Below are 18,185 nucleotides of genomic sequence, written 5' to 3' on the forward strand. Positions count from 1 at the left end.
GTTACCATAATAAACCCAGAATACAATGCAGATAGAAAACAGATGCATGGCTCCTACACCATCTTTTGTTCTTTCCACATTCTCATCAACTCCCCAGATTATATTATTCAACTGCATATTAGGGAGCCATGGTAGTGTAGCAGTTAGGGGAGCTCTGTTACAGCTTGGGGAATCAGAGTTCAATTCCTGCATCGCCTGTGAGGAGTTTGTACATTTTTCCCATGACTGCATGGGTTTCACTTGGGTGCTCCAGTTTCCTCCCACAGTCGAAAGCCACACCAATTAACTGGTCATTGTAAATTGCCCTAGAATTAGGCTAGTGTAAATAAGTAGATCACTAGCCGGTGTATCTTGTTGAGCCTGAAAGGGCCTGTTTCAATAAATAAATAAATTAGGGTTAACCGAAAAAACAAAACCCACACATCTTTTGGATAATTAGTGATCATTTACAGTGTGTAAATGTACGTCGCATGCGGAATTTCTCCAGTTAGCAGACGACTTTGTCCCATGCCACTCTTGATGTAGTGGGAAATTGCGTACCGGGCATGTTACTGCAGTGGTTTGCCATTGCCTTCTGCCGGGTGAGTTGTTCAAAGAGATCACCAGCTCTTAATCCAGCATGGATGAAGAGCGTGCAGGGAAGCCGGCTGGATTCGAACTCAGGACCTCCCGCCCCACAGTCCAGCACTGATGCTACTACGTCACTAGCCAGGTCTTACAGTGTGTAATTAACCAAAAAAAAAACAAAAGCCATATACCTTTTGGATGTGGTAATACTTGGGGGAAATCCATGTAGCCATTCCACACAGCCAACACGCGAGTAAGGATTGAAGCTGTGTCACTAGCTCTGTGAGGCAGCAGCCCTGCTTACAGTGCCTGTGCTGATACGTTGTGATTAAGTGGGCAGCACGGTAGCGTAGTGGTTAGCACAACGCTTTACAGTACCAGCAAACCAGGTTCATTTCCTTCCGCAGCGTGTATGGAGTTTGTTTGTTCTCCCTGTGACCATGTGGGTTTCCTCCGGGTGCTCCGGTTTCCTCCCACAGTCTGAAGACATACCGGTTGGCAGGTTAATTGGTCATTGTAAATTGTCCTGTGATTAGGCCAGGAATAAATTGGGAATTGCTGGACAGTATGGCTTGAAGGACTGAAAGGGCCTTTTCCACTCTGTAACGCAAAAAAATATATGTGTACACACACAGTAAAGCTACTTGATTAAATTTTAGAATCTCGATGTGCCTGACAAATTTTATCAATGTTTGTAGCAAAGTAGAAGACAGAGTTTGCATAAAAATGCTTTTTGAAAGACACTCAGATCCCATGTAATGTTACCCCACATAGCACTGATTCATTAGGTTATTCCATTCTTTAGTGAAATTTTTAAAAATGACAAAAAATCATTCTAAACAACACTTAAAACTTCTCAAGTGGCCACTGTTACAAAAAACATTCAATCAGCCATTGAGAGCTCTTTATATATGCTCTGAGCTACTCACAGCCAATCATGTATTAGTTTTACGCTCTGCCTCCCACACGTTTGTAAACGTTCTTGCTCCTTCACCAATTTATTCCTTTTTCTTCACTCATAATGTCTGGAAAATGGCCTGCAACTTCCAGTGAAGGTAATATATTTAAGATGTCTAGGAAAATCATTAACATGGATGTGAAACTGCAAGTGATATGCTGTTTGGAAGCTGGGGAGCATCAGATTGATGTTGGCGCCTCTGAAATTGGCTACTTTGACAATCAGAGCAATTATTTTAAAAATACAGACAGGATAAAAGCTTGTGCAACAATGTTATCATCAATGAAGGTGACTCATTCAAGGAGCCATTTGCTTGAAAAAAATGGAAAATAGACTAATTATATGGGTGGTTGACCAAATACAATGAAACACGCCCCTAAGCCAGCTGATAATAATGGAAAAGGCAAGAGCATCTTCAATCATATTCAAGAAGTAAAAGAAGATATGTCAGTGACATTCACAGCCAGCAGAGGTTGGTTTGATAGATTTAAATAGTGCAGTAACCTCTGTACCATACGTATCTCTGGTGAAGTGGCTAAGGGAAGACAGCAAGAGCCTTAATAATGAAGAGCATTGAGAAGTGGCAGAGCAAAACTGGGTGAATCTGAGGATACAAATGGAGAAGTGGAAACACCAGCAAGAAATCTCACCACAAAATTCCTCAGCACTAGCATCACTCCAGTCACACAAATCATGGACCAGTTCATCGATAATGACCTGACTGGGTGTGAAACAATAAGGCAAAGAGGGGTGTTCTTGACATGATTTCCTGCTACCGACAACAGCTTCATGAGAGGAAACTTAAGAAAAGGCAGTCAAATCTCAATGTCTACTTGAAGAAGAAGCCAGAGTTAGATGTGGACCCACAGCCTGGTCCCTTCTCTAAGATGTAACCAACACCCGCTTTCCTTCACAGCTGCTGCTCCATTGATGTGCAGGTTGGGCCTTTTTGCATGTTTGTCACTCCATGAATTACTGTATATACATAAAATATCACATATCTTGGGTTTGTTTTTTTAACTAGGCACACATCCATTTATGTAATGTTATAATGACCCCATTTAATGTCAGCATTAAGTGGGGTCTAGGTGTACAAAACTCTGAAAATCCAGATTTTCATTTATTCTCTCTTTTTACCTTTATTATACTCAATAAGCAAGAACTACTTGAAGTTGAACCTGCACCCAGAGAACGACTTAATTTTTATTCTGGGCTATTCATGAACAAATGATATGGTTTAGTTATTTAGAAATAGCAAAAATCCTATTTGATACAATATTTTCTGTTGCAAGATTATCAACAAAACTTTAATACATTCAAAAGAATATACAAATTAAAAATTGTGCAAGACGAGTGTACTGTAAAACCCATACTGCCTTCCCAGAGTGCTTAGCTAATCAAAATGAAACATACTTAGTCAAAGTCGCTTCAAAGAATAATAATTTTCTGTGTTAAAAGTTTTACAATGACTATTCCCTTTAAGTTATGGTGGATGTGTGAAAATTGCCCTGCCCATTTCTCTGTAATAGATTTCATAAAAATCTCAGTTTCTTGGCGGTGCAGGCTCAAATGGTCTATTGTCTATTGTCTATTGTGTCGGATAAGAAATGTAAATGAACTGAAAGGTTCATTATTATAATTATTGTCACTGGAAGTACAATGAATACAATATTGCAAGGCCAATAATAGCAATCAAATATCATGAAATATTATGAGCTGAATTTTATGTTTCCACATGGGTGGGAAGAAGAGAAGTTGTTGGCATGTCACACACACCCCTCCAAACTGATGGCATGAACTGCCGGTAATTGCCCCCCATCCCCCCCCCCCACCATTCCCCATTCCTGTTTCCCTCTCTCACCTTTATCTCCTTATCTGCTCATCACCTCTCTCTGGTGCTCCACCCCTTTCCTTTTTTCCATGGTCTTCTGTCCTTTCCTATCACTTATCCTTCTCCAGTTCTTTACCTCTTTCACTGATCAGCTCTTTATTTCAGCCCTACCCCTCTTCCAGCTTCACCTATCACCTGCCACCATGTACTTCTTCCTCCCTTCCCCTCACCTTCTTATTCTGACTTCTCCCCTTCCTTTCCAGTCCTGAAGAAGGGTCTCAGCCCAAAATGTCGACTGCTCTTTTCCATAGGTGCTGCCTGACCTGCTGAGTTCCTCCAGCATTTTGTGTGTGTTGTTGGTGTGGTTCTGTGCAAGGAATCTGGATCTATACATAGTAGTAATGTCTGTGTATTTTTACCCTGTTATTGAGTTATTGTCTGATTTATAATTTTTCTGATCAATCCAAACAATGTGGATTCATAATCATCTGCTTGCACCAGCTTCAAGCTCCATATTTAAAGGAATGCCAAAAATGCAGTTTGCAGGAATTTGGAGCTGTAAGCACAACAAAGGAATTGTCAAAGTGGAGCCTAGACTTGTTTTTGTGAATCTACGCTGAATGTGCTGCTTGGGCTTGCAACAGCAAAAATCCCTTCCTAACTAATTGGAGACTGGTGGCTCATCAATATTTGTGTTTCAGTAGCAAGAGTTGACTTAAATTATTTTATAATCGAAGTGGGGAAACGAAGGTAAGTATAATGATACTCTTGCTCAGATCCCGACATGCTGATCACTCACTCCACCTACCCAAGCACATCACTCACAATCATACCCTCACTAATTTACCTTTCAGGTAAACCTATATGTTCTCTATTTATGATTTACAATCTCAGAAATCCATCAGCCACTGGCACTCATTCACATCTGTACTTAATCTTGCACTGGTTTGTCTTGATCAAAAGCAAATGCTCCTCGTCCATTCCCATCTACATATGTAAACATGTTACTGATACTCTGTCTGTAGAAGACAGTACATAATACCAGGGAAAGACAAAGAACCAGAGGTAGCCTTGCAGAGTTGGTGAAAGGCAGTACTTCTTGCAGCTACCTATGAAGAGAATTAATTATGTTATCCTGATGGTAATCAGCATTCAGTTCATTTAATATCAGCAATATGTGTAGTTTCTTTGTAAGCATACCCAATGTATTATCTTAATCATTTCAATCTATCTTTAATCTCTGAAAGGGATTCAAGTAGGAAGTCCACAGACAGCGTGGCAAACTCCATGCGGACAACCTGCAAAGTCAAGATTGGATCCTGAGCTGTGATGTAGGTGCATTAACTATTGCAACTATTGCTTGCAGGACACCCCAACGTGCTGCCTGTTTCTGGCTCACTTAATCACTGTCTGCATGGTTGCAGCTGGAGTAGTTCAAGGTGGAACCCATAAGAACTCTGGTATACAAAGTAAATCAGCTAAGAACATTTCAGCTGTCAGATCAAACTGCCTCAAATGCTGCTGAAGACAATAATGGTTGCAAAGTATCAAAATGCTAAGATGAGCGAGCTGATATGTTGCCTGTTCATCATTGAGGGACGCAAACTTTGTTTCTTTTTGCCATTTCTTTTCATCTGGCCTGTTTTCGATGCGAGGCGCCAAGTGACCATTCGACTTGTTACGTGAGGAAGATATAAACTGACATTGATAATTGCAGGGCTAGGAAAGGAATGCTGTTTTTTACAGGATTGCTTTGAAATTAAGTAGGATAGGTGTGTTGTCATCAGCTGGGTGGACTGGTATAATCTTATTGAAAAGTGATAATGAGGGCATTGCCCCTGGTGTACTGGACTCATCCTGTTCCAACTACTCCTTGGAATTTTCTGAAGAGGCCCTTTGCTCTCTGCTTTGTTCCCACCAAAGTCCAAACCTCTCTACTTCACAGTTCTGAGAATATTGAACTGCAGTGTGCTCCATATCTATCAAGTATGTGAAGTGCATTCTGAGCAGGCTCTGTCTTCCATGTGGTTGACAGTGCCATACGCTGTGCTCCCATCCCAACCGGTAACCACTTACTGAGATCTGGATTTAGCAGCACGCAACTGTAACATCACTTTTAATGGCTGGCCAAATGCCATTCTGAAAGCTGGTAAATTTAAATTCTTAAACGACTCTGCAGGCATCAGGTGCTCTCCAGTAATTTGCTTCTGTGCTGTTGGATTGGTTTCTCGCTGGTCACATTTTTAGTAAATAAAAGCAGAAATTACTGGAACTATTCCTCAGGACAGAAATAGGGTTAAACTTCTTTTGTTACGCTGAAACACTATTGCTACTTTACTCCCTTGTCCTGCCGAGTACCTCCAGCATTTTCTTTTTTCTATTTCAGATTTCCAGCAACTACAGAAAGTTAGCTTTTTTTAAAGCACCTTATCCTTGTCTCTGAGGTCATTCATTGGTTATTTGCCGTATTGTATGACATGGGTGATCATGGTCTTTCCATGAGCATATTTGTTCTTGGCAAATTTTTTTACAGAAGTGGTTTGCCATTGCTTTCTTCTGGGCAGTGTCTTTACAAGACCGATCACCCCAGCCATTATCAATACACTTCAGAGATTGTCTGCCTGTCATCAGTGGTCACAAAACCAGTACTTGTGATATGGACCAGCTGCACACATGTCCATCCACCACCAGCACCCATGGCTTTGCTTGGGGTGGGTGAAGGGGTGGTGTTGCTAAGCAGGTGCTACACCTTACCCAAGTGTGACCGACAGGCTAGTGGAAGGAAGGATCCTTTGGTAGAGATGAGTCTCCACCTTACCACCCTGTAACTCAGAGATGTCTCTGTGAGCAACCAGCTAATAAATCTCAAGAAGTTTGGATGGTGACTACCAGAAGTATTCTGTCAACTGCTTTGGAATTTGGATGCACTTGCTTAAAGATCTTTCCTCACTGCGCTCATTTTTGTTATGCCAAACATGGCCATGTTTAATCTTAATAGACAATTTGGGATCCACCAAAAAGTAAACCACTAAATTATTGGAATTTACATTAAAGAATTATTAGACTATTCCCCTTGCATTTTGGTGCACTGAAGCATGACTTGGACAATTCCCAATGGCTGCTTCCTGCAAACATTAGTACTGCTTTATCATTGCTGCAGATTCTAATGTAAATCATGTCAGTGCTTTAAACTACACTTAAACTACAAGCTAACATGGAAGGAAAAAGAATGCTTGAGAGGGCAGAGAGGTTTTTCTATGACTGGCCTTTGCCTCTCCACTCCCCACCTTCTTCACTCTGCTTATTCTCCTTTCGTGAATGGCCTCTTGCCATTGTAAGGTGGGATCATAATTCAGGCGCAGAGCAGGTTAGTGATCAGTCTGAATAGAGAGCATTGATATGCTAGCAGGGACAGGTAAGTCACTTGGTGTGGCATGGTAGCATAGCGGTTAGCCCAGTGCTTTCCAGTGCAGATGACCCACGATCAATTCCCACCACTGCCTATAAGGAGTCTCTATGTACACCCTGTGACCATCTGGGTGTCCTCTGGGTGCTCCGCTTTCCTCCCACAGTCCAAAGACGTGGTAGGTTAATTGGTCATTGGAAATTGTCCTGTGATTAAATTGGGGATTCATTTTGGCATTGCCTGAAGGGCCAGAAAGGCTTATTCTGCACAATATCTTAATTAATAAATAAAAATCATATACAGTATTTACTCCGTGTTTGACAGTGAGTAAAAAAACTCAGGTCAGTGGAAGAATATTTTTAATATAATCTCAATTGTTCATGAAAAAATGAGGAGATGTAAATGTCATCATGTGAGCCAATAACACAAGAGAAATGAGGCCCATGTTTAGAAATACAAGGTCCAATTTTCTAGTAGTCCTGCACACAATTGTTAATGTGGTAATTTTTATCTGCTGTTTACACAAAACACTGGCTGAGCACAAATATGCACTGATAGAAATCTCTTATTGTGACAGACTCTCCTGGGTAGACCTTTTTGTGGCTGGGTTGCCACACACATAGTCAATGATGCACTGTAACTGTGCGAAATGAGTTGGAGGCCCTGTGATAGATATTCACTAACAGGGTCGAGAGGCATTTTGCTAACCTCAGCTTTGGAGCACAATAGAAAAAAAACTGTCTAAGGCTCAAGATGTTACGAGTACCATCAGAATCTTGAAAAGCCAAACAATGGAATGCTCAAACAGAGAATTAGGCAGCTGAATCAGTAAGGGGCTTATTTGGAAAATCTTGCATCTTGGAGAAAGATTGGCATGAAACGAAGCAGTGCTCCAGTGACAGATGTAAGCATCAGCAGTGAAATACTGGAGTAAGGTGAAGAAATGAGGTTCACATCTACACCTTGTGACCAGAATGTAAGATATGTAAATACTTTTAAATAACTTGAATATTCCTCATTGAAAGATAAAGAGAATTTTCTCCGGCTGTGTTTTAATATCTTACAAGATAGCCCCTCTGTATAACAATGCTATGTCTCTTTTATGTCTTCATCTTTTGTTTGTGGACATTAAAATATTTCTGAGGACTTCTACCTCAGTGGTATTCTCCCATTCAAAGGGAGGTGTGAAACCCTGTGCAGACCAGAAAGAGACATGACATTAATTTGATATTTATTATTTTTCTGTTTACTCCACACCAAAGTCTACTCAACATCACAGCCATTATAGGCATTCCTGCTGGAGGAAGAGGTCTCCAGGATCAGAGAACTCCAGGAGTTCCATCTTTAGTCCTAAGGAGGTCTGCTTGCTGGCATTCCTACCTTTTGTAGGAGATCTATATATCTAGTCAACTAAATGCAGTTGTTAAAGGAACACTGTGTCAAAATGTGTTATTCTTGTTACAAGTCCACTCAGTCTTTTATGAAGAAAAACCTTCTACACACATTATCAACGCCAGTCTTGCCTCAGGTTTCTTCCAGATACTACTGGTCAGCTTGTAACCTATATCTAATCAGTGCACGTCACCAATCCATTCTGTAATAGAGTCATGCTTTTTTAAAATCATATTTTCCTCTGACAATACAAATCAGCATCGAAGGGTGAAAGGCTTTTTTGCCTTTAGGCTTGTCTAACTGCATAAATGTCACAGTCCAACCAAGTACAAAGTAAAGTAGAATCCCTGGAGAGTTGTAGAGTTGGATGAGGTTAGAGATAAAGAAAGAAGTTGTGAAGAATTTTGAAGATGGGGAAACAAGTTTTAAACTGGAGGTAATAAAGAATGAGTGCCAATATTGTGAACAGATATTTGTTGGGGGAAATTAAGATGCAAGCTTCTGAATTCTAATTGAGTTGCAATATAGAAATGGTGAAGAACAGGTGACCATCGAACTAATTGGGTCTGAGTACAAAAGTATGAATTAAAGTTTAAACAGTAGTTGGTAAAAGTAGGAGGTCTTTACGACAGAGAAGATGGGATAAGTAAAATATATATATAAATGACCCTAGTTATTAATTAAATTATTTTTTTCTGAATAGTGCAGATATTTTTGTTTTAGATGACTTTTATCTCATCAATTTAAAATTGTACCACAACACTGGTTTCTTTACAATTCAGCTTTGAGTAATTATTTTGACATATTTCAGACATATTGATATTTCTGCATCAGTTAGTGCATTTTGTTGTTGATGGGTTCACTCTTATCCTTCAGCCTGTTGACATCTTTGGCCTCTCTTTCTCCTTAAACTTTAAATGGAATCTTCATAACTCTTCCATTGCTGCAATTCTTTAGGAGAATTTGGCTTACTTTTAAACATTATAGTTTTCCCTCTCAATCTTCTAATCTCTAAAGCCCAAATCCAATCAGGAATTGAAGAATTATCCCCAAATTTCAGAGAATTTTTAAACCGTTCCCTCACATGCTTGACTGTGGTAAAGAAAATTGCTGGATGCTTTTTTTTTCAACTAGCTCTAGTCTCTTTTCAACTAGTTCTAGCCTGCTTCTTACTGCAAACTTCCTTGTCTGTTCTGTATTAATATTCCCTGTCTATTGGCTCTCTGAACTTTTTCCTAAATCACAAATATATCATTATAGCTCTTACTTATGTCCTTAATCTTACAAGTCTATTTATCTTCTTAAATCTCCGAATTGAAATCAAGACTCATTGTGGATTCTATCTCAATCTTTTCCAGGATATCTAAACTGTGGAACTCATTTACTTCTCGGGTCTTTCTTTTCTTCTTCCTACAATTTTAAGCTTTTAGAGCTAAGATTGGTGGCTTCAACTCGCTGTTCAGCTTTTCTTTTGAACCTTAATGATATTCTGATATATTCAGCTTGGCTCTTCATCTTGGTCACCATTGAAAGGAATCTATTCAATTCTGGTTTAGTGCCATTTATGTTTGCCACCGAGCACTGAAGTGCACGGTTTCCTTATGTAGCACATAAAAAACAAACCAGAGTCAACTTGAAATCTGTGTTTTAATAGTTGTGTGTTGCCCATAGGCAAAACGACGAGGAGTATCAGGTTGGGAAAGCAGTCTCAGACAAAGGCCAGCACCACGTATAATTTTCCAGGCAGGAATTCCCTTTCGCCACAAAAAAAAGAAAGAAGATAATAATATGAAACCCAAAAAGGACATGAACGTTTCATTGGTATGTACATTATAAACTGTACGTAAGGTATGTTCCTTAAAACAATACATTATTTTTATTAAGATGTTTCCATTATTAGTTACAACAGTGGACTTTCATGTCCTCAAAATAGAAATTATATTAATGATCACTTATAAGCAGAGTAATTATTATTTGGTGCTTTTCTGGAAGAGGAAATCTGGTGACCAAAGATGAATCACTAAGATTGATCTTGCTTATATCTGAATCAGGAAGGACAGTGTTGTTAGATATAGAAATGATGCTGTCAATTCACACACTACTAAGTTTCAAAAAGACCAGTGAGATCAATGGCTAGATAATCTGTTCCAAAGATGCTTGTGATCACATAAGCATTTAATAAATGGAAGCAGAAGTGAGCCAATCAGCCTGTCGTATCTGCATTTCTATTCAGTAAAATTGCACTGTCCTAATCCAATGTCTCCTAAAATTGAAGAATTTAATTAATCTAAATTAAGAATTTAATTAGACTGTTTCAAGGACTCTGTGGTCTGATGTTTTATATTCTGTGTTGTGGGTGGGCATAAATCTATTTTCTGTCTGTATTGTATTTTGTTTTGCGTGTTTATTATGGGTAATTTGTCATGTGGGTTGGGCTGTGGTAGAACAGTATTCATGCTTTGCCTTAGGTCAGTTTAGTCTGGTCAGAGCCAGGGACTAGGTCAAGGGGAATTTTATTTTTTTGTTGTCTGCTTAAGCCCACTTAAATACTCCTAAATATACTAATTGGAATGCTAATGCCAATGCTTAAGATTGCTAACTTCACTGTTATATCATGATTATACTGCTCAGTATTGATATATTGCTAGTTTTAGTTTCATTAGTTTTTTCGTTGCTACAAGATTTTTCATCTTTGCTGGTTTCTTAATAATGAATTGAATGTCCTTTCTTCAACTTAGAACTTTGTTATTGTGTAGTGCGGCATACAGTGACAACCCTTATGCTTAGTCTCTGAGCAGTTTTGGTTTGGTTTGTTTTCAAGTAAATCCTATCTGTGTTTTTCGCTTGCTTTTTGTCGTTTGTGCAATTTGTTCTTTTTTTGTGCGTTGGATGTTCGATGGTTTCTTTGAATGAGGTCTCCATGGTGTTCCTTTGTTTCGTGGCAATCTGTGGGATGATGAATTAACAGGGTTGTATACTGCATACATACATTGATATCTGTGCCGGTGGTGTAGTGGTATCCGCACCCAGACTTTGGAAAAACAGGTCCCAGGTTCGAATCCGGTTGGCTCAGCTACTTGTATGCTTCCCATGGGTGCTGGGTTGAACACCAAGCTCGCAACTTGGCCTTGCAAAACAGACAAACACTGATGTGCCAAACAAGGCATGCAGAGGAATTTTATACCTCTACTTATTTTGATAATAGAGTGCTTTGAATCTTTATATCTGTCTTGAATATCCTCAGCAACAGAACCTTGGGTAGACAATTACAAAGATTCTTTAACCTATGGGTGAAGAAGTTTCTTATCAAATCATTTTTGAACGTGCGACTTCTTATCATGACACTGCAATCTTTGGTTTAAATGCCTCAGCCAAGATCGTCAGTCCTGCATCTTTTATCAAATTCCATAAGAATTTTGTATGTTTTCATGAGATCATCTCTTATTTCTCTAAACCCTGCAAGCCCAGTCTATTTAGTTTGCCTTCTGGCAACAAATTCACCACTCTAGAGATCAATCTCACATTAGGCCTGTACACAGTATTTGCAGATATGATCTAGAGTTTGGGCAGGACATCCCTATTCTTGTACTCAGTAATACTGTACTAAAGCTTGAATGTCATTTGCTATCCCAATTAGTTGCTCTACCTACATAGTAGCTTTTAAGTAATTTGTTTACAAGGACTCCGATATCCTTCCGAATGTCAAACAGCCTTCAATCATGTTTCAATTTTTTCTTTATCTCGTATTTTTTAACATAAAATTCCAGCAGCCATCCCTTTGCCCTTTGCTGAATCTCTCTACATCACTTTCATCCTTTTTACATTCCCTGCTGGCACACAACATTTTATCAGCAGCAAACTTGGAAATGTTGTATTTGATCACAAAATCAGAACATTAATCTGGGTCATAAACAGCTAGTGCAACAGTACTTAATAGTCATATCCTCCCAATCAAAGAATTACTTATTCATTCATCTATTTTCTGTTCAGTAAGCATTTTTCAATGCACATAAATATATAGCCCCTGCATTTCCAACCCCTCCCCCCACAATATGCTGCACTGTAATTTTGTTTCAGGAACATTTGTATAGCACCATATTGAAGTCCTTTTGAAAGAAATGCACCATTCAATTGCTTCGTTATTCTTCTGGTAACAAACAAAGTTCAACAGGTTTTACCATTCATAAATCCATGTTAAATCTGTCCCTCCTTTTCTTAATTTGTTACATTGTACTGTGCATTTTAAAGAAATTTATATTATACTTGTCACATTCTTAATTAATCTATATTGTGATTACTGTGTATTTGCTACTTCATTTTGTTGAAAACATTCTAGGAGCTATTGAAGTTTGGAAGGTGACTCTTAGTGCACCCATTATCACTACAACCACCTCTCTAGATCCTTTTCTCCTTTGAATTTATCATCTTTCAATCTCATTAATTTCACTGATATTTATTTCTTACAAATATGAATTTATTTGAACACTCCATTTTTAGTTCTTCATTACTCCAGGTGGTTCTTCTGTGAGAATAAGCACAAAGTATTTGTTTAATTTCTCTCATTTCCTTAATCTCTAATATAATTTCCTCCATCTTGGTCTGTAACGAGTACACATTAATGTTAGCTAACAGTTTCATTTTATATACAGTAGAAGATCTTACAAACTGGTTACATAATTCATGCTAGCTTACTCTTGTATTCTGCTTTACATGCCCTTAATAATTCCTTTGTAGTCTTTCTGAAGTTTAAGGTTTTATACATCCTCTTTTTGCCTCTTCCTTTGATTTAATGCAGTTTTTAACTTCTCAAGTTGTTGACAATTGAATCACTTTTCCTGTTGAGTTTATTTACTTTAAGGATATATATTGTAAACCAAGTTTTAGTTCTTTGAATGTGGGCCATTGCTGCTTTTGTCAAATTAATATCTTGTCCCAGTTCACCATAGCCAATCCATAATACAATTCAGAATGAGCCATTTGGCCCATTATGTTCATGCCAGCCCTCCATAAGGGCAAAACCCTGCTTTCAGAATGAACTAAATCTCTGCAGGTTTTTCTTTAAGATTCTATAATTTAATGATCATTGTTTCTTTAACTAAAAGCTCATCAATTAACCATATTTCATTTCATGGTATTAGATCTAAAAGAAGTGGTTCCCTCTTTTATGCACCCCATGAATTTGTTTTTAATCAAAATTGCTGCTCATTTGTTTTGCCCAGGCCGTATGTAAATTAAAATCCCTATAATTTTATTATTCTTGTTACATGAACCTCCTTTTCCCGATGTGTGCTATCCCATTGCCTTCTCACTGGTATGTGGGGATATGTACACGACTTCCATTCATATATTCCAGCTCTTGCTAATCTTAGCTCCACCAAAAGCAATTCTATGATTTAATTTCCTGAGTTCAGATACTTTCTCTCTGCTGTTTTTATCTGACTATGGCTACCCCTCTCCTCTTCCAGTTTACCTTGCATCCACTTGCATGCTTGCAAGCTTAGTGTGTTGGAATATTTATTTCCCAGTCTTAGTCACATCACTATACTGTGTCTATTATGGACATTTACTGCTTGTTATGAAAAGAGTATGTATTCAGATTTTTTAAAAAGCCTTTTATTTTGGAGTTAAAACATCTTATTTGTATGTGCTATCCATTCCTGGCAAGTTTGTTAACATTACACATTTTGCTATCCTGAACTACCATGTTGTTACGATCCTATAGTTTCTATATTTTCTATCACCACAACTCACCCTCTACCCACTCCCAGCTACTTAATATAAAGCCTAATCCTAACTTAAATCAAGTGAATCCTCAGAACAGAACAAAACACCTCTTATATTTCCCAGTTGTGGGGCCAGTCCCTATGAATTGAAGATTTCTTCCATGTCGATTTTCAACCATGCTTTCAATTCTTTGGTTGTAGAAACATAGAGACATAGAAAACCTACAGCACAATGCAGGCTCTTCAGCCCACGAAGCTGTACCGAACATGTCCTTACCTTGGAAATTACTTAGGGTTACCCATAGCCTGTATTTTTCTGAGCTCCATGTACCTGTCCAGGAGTCTCTTAAAAGACCCTATCGTATCCGCCTCCAGCACCGTCACTGTCAGCCCATTCCATGCACTCACCACTCTTTGCATTAAAAACTTAACCCCTGACATCTCTTCTGTACCTACTTCCAAGCACCTTAAAACTGTGTCCTCTCATGCTAGCTACTTCAGCCCTGGGTAAAATCCTCTGACTATCCACACGATCAATGCCCCTCATCATCTTATACACCTCTGTCAGGTTACCTCTCATCCTCTGTCGCTCCAAGGAAAAAAGGCCAAGTTCACTCTACCTATTCTCATAAGACATGCTCCCCAATCCAGACAACATCCTTGTAAATCTCCTCTGCACCCTTTCTATGGCTTCCACATCCTTCATGTAGTGAGGCAACCAGAACTGAGCACAGTACTCCAAGTGGGCTTTGACCAAGGTCCTATATAGCTGCAACATTACCTCTCTGCTCCTAAACTCAATCCCATGATTGATAAAGGCCAGTACTCCGTACGCTTTCTTAACAACAGAGTCAACCTGCGCAGCAGCTTTGAGTGTCTTAAGGACTCGGACCCGAAGATCCCTCTGATCCTCCACACTACTTGGTTGTATTTATCCTCTGCCTTACACAGAGGGAATAATTAAAAAATATATTATCTTTATGGTTCTGATTTTTAATTTTTCCTTAACTGCTTGAATTCCTTCAGAAGAACCTCTATTTTGTCAGTCCATGGCCTCCTTTTGTACCAAGATGAGGCTACCCTCAGGATGGAGTAGCAACGCCTTATACTCCATCTGGGTTGTCTCCAACCTGATGGCATGAATATAGATTTCTCCTCCCGGTTAAAAAAAATCCACTATTCCCCACTCTGTCCTTTTACCTCTTCTCACCTGCCTATCAGTTTGTCTTTGGTCCCCTCCTTTTTCCCTTTCTGCTATATTCCAATTCTCTCCTATCAGATGCCTTCTTCTCCAGCCTTTGGCCTTTCCTACCCATCGGGCTTCGCCTGTCATCTTCCAACTAGCCTCCTTCCCTTCCCCCACCTTTTTATTCTGGCATCTTCACCCTAACTTCTCAGTCCTGGTGAAGGGTCTCAGCCGGAAATGTCAACTGCTTAATCATTTTCATAGATGCTGCCTGTCCTGTTGAGTTCCTCCAGCATTTTCCGTGTGTTACTTCAGCCTCCTTCTTTGTTTGACCTGTGTCAAGTGGACCACAGCAACTGAACTTTGCTTCTCTCACTTCACATTTCTCTCCATTCCTGAGATAATGTCCTTAATTCCGTAATGAGGCAAGCAACAAATTCTTTGGGCATCTTGCTTGTATTCACAGAGAACATGTACTCCTCCCTGACTGAGTTGGCCGCATTATTTTTGCTCCCCATGCTATTTGTGGCATGGTGCTGTGGACAGTTCTCTGAACCATGCTGCACTATCTGTTCTGATCCATACATACTGCAAAAACCTTGTATGTGCTCAGTGAGTGCAAGTTAGCATGCTCCAACAATATCTCCTAGATCTCCTGGCTATTTCACTCTATCCTACAGCTCCCACAAGTCACCAAGTCTGCCATATATTCCTGATTATTTTCATTATGCCCAATACTAGACCATTATTGAACCCCATTATTCGCTAAGGTTTGTACTCATAGGGTTCTGTGCTTTTATTTGGGGCACAGGTAATACCACAGTTTAGGTCACTTGACTTCTATAAACCACCCTTGCTGGTTATCCGCTATCTTTAAATCATTTTTATCATTCGTATTTAAAACTACAAGATAATAGTAGGTTAATGGGAAAGCTAAGAAAAACAAATACATTTTTAAAGTGTATAGATCTTTATTTAACAAAGCCCACAATCTGTGGATGCTGCAATTACAAAATCTGAAAGTTCTTGAGCTCACAGACTGAGGAAATCTTTTGCCTTGGATATCTAGAGTTCCTCTAGTTTTTTGGAAGAATGTTACAGCCAAAACCCTTAGGAATAACTTTATAATTGCCATCTATGTAGTAATAAATTATTCCATTGTTTACAAAGGTAACCTTCCAGTAGATGTATTTTTCTGTGAAATTTACTTCCAGATATTGTATTTACTACATCTGACAAGTTACTGATACCAAATAGGTTACTTTGAACTTTTAGAGAGATTGCAATATCAAATTAAATTCTACACTGAGTTTGGATTTCAGTGCCTTTGTTCATAGACAGATTTTCAAATGGCATCATGTTGCAACTTGAATGTGAGCGAGTAATGTGACCTAGCCACGTTTGTGTTTATGCTGGTTGGCTGTAAGCACATATAATAAGTTAATTTAAAATTCTAATTGAAATAAGATGCTTTCTCGCTCCATGAAGGTTGAGCATAAAAGAATAGACCTTTCACTTGGAGTTATAAGATTGTAAGCATCATGTGGTATCATTTGTTGATAAATTTGAAATAAAATAAATTTATGCTAATGGAATATAATTTCCAATTTTGGATTCATTCCTTGTACAGTCATTTTTGTACTTCAGCTAAATGTATGAGGGAAAGGCAAGACCATGCTTTTTATCATTTTGGTTAATTTGACACAGAGTATTTTCTTAAATGTTCTTATCTTTATATCAGGTCTATTCATGTCTAACTGCCTAGTGTGTAATCCATTATTATGAACCACGTCTTCAATTTGTTTGTTAACTCTTGAGGAGGTTATAATAAAAGAGGAAAATAAAACCTGTCGCTAATTTTAGGAACATTCTGGGGACTTTTATTGTTTTCAGAAGCCACAAAAAATCAAGAGTTGATCTTAAAGATACAAAACTACAAATGAGATACTGAAGATTGGAAGACAGGAGGGAGAAAAGAGTACGTAGAAGAGTTTTGAGTGTGTACTGCGTAAGGCAGAGTTATCCACCTATTAGCTATCAGAAGCCTAAAATGGAGTAATCCATCCACAAGAGTACACGAGGATTATTAGAAGCAGGATGGTACATAGATGAGACATGTCATTTTTGATTACCAATCTAAGTTACATTCTACTACAAAAGTTTGTTCACATATCAGAGCTACCAAACAAAATTATTTCTTTCATATTTGGAATTACCTTTTTTGAGACCAAGATAGAAAGATATTATAACTACAAAAAACAACACACACACAAAATGCTGGTGGAACACAGCAGGCCAGGCAGCATCTATAGGGAGAAGCGCTGTCGACGTTTCGGGCCAAGACCCTTCGTCAGGACTAACCGAAAGGAAAGATAGTAAGAGATTTGAAAGTAGTGGGGGGAGGGGGAAATGCGAAATGATAGGAGAAGACCAGAGGGGGTGGGATGAAGCTAAGAGCTGGAAAGGTTATTGACGAAAGTGATTAAGAGCTGGAGAAGGAAAAGGATCATGGGACGGGAGGCCTCAGGAGAAAGAAAGGGGGGGGGGAGCACCAGAGGGAGATGGAGAACAGGCAAACAACTAAATATGTCAGGGATGGGGTAAGAAGGGGAGGAGGGGCATTAACAGAAGTTAGAGAAGTCAATGTTCATGCCATCAGGTTGGAGGCTACCCAGCCGGTATATAAGGTGTTGTTCCTCCAACCTGAGTTTGGATTCATTTTGACAATAGAGGAGGCCATGGATAAGCATATCAGAATGGGAATGAGACGTGGAATTAAAATGTGTGGCCACTGGGAGATCCTGCTTTTTCCGGCAGACCGAGCGTAGGTGTTCAGCGAAACGGTCTCCCAGTCTGCATCGGGTCTCACCAATATATATTTCCAGCTCTTAGCTTCATCCCACCCCCTCTGGTCTTCTCCTATCATTTCACATTTCCCCCTCCCCCCACTACTTTCAAATCTCTTACTACCTTACCTTTCGGTTAGTCCTGACGAAGGGTCTCGGCCCGAAACGTCGACAGCACTTCTCCCTATAGATGCTGCCTGGCCTGCTGTGTTCCACCAGCATTTTGTGTGTGTTGTTGTTTGAATTTCCAGCATCTGCAGATTTCCTCGTGTTTGC

The 18,185-nt window shown here is 39.2% G+C and overlaps 1 protein-coding gene across 1 annotated transcript in view; it reads left to right on the top strand.

Annotated features, from left to right (window-relative positions):
- The window catches only part of dnmt3bb.1 (DNA (cytosine-5-)-methyltransferase 3 beta, duplicate b.1), a 217,953-nt gene that overhangs the window by 103,727 nt on the left and 96,041 nt on the right, over positions 1-18,185 (top strand). The window contains exon 5 of the mRNA XM_059980697.1: positions 9,826-9,975. Within this exon, the coding sequence (XP_059836680.1) occupies positions 9,826-9,975 (150 nt within the window). The remainder of the gene's footprint in view (positions 1-9,825; positions 9,976-18,185) is intronic.

The sequence above is a fragment of the Hypanus sabinus genome, chromosome 9 (assembly GCF_030144855.1).
Source record: "Hypanus sabinus isolate sHypSab1 chromosome 9, sHypSab1.hap1, whole genome shotgun sequence".
In the NCBI taxonomy this organism is placed as follows: domain Eukaryota; kingdom Metazoa; phylum Chordata; class Chondrichthyes; order Myliobatiformes; family Dasyatidae; genus Hypanus; species Hypanus sabinus.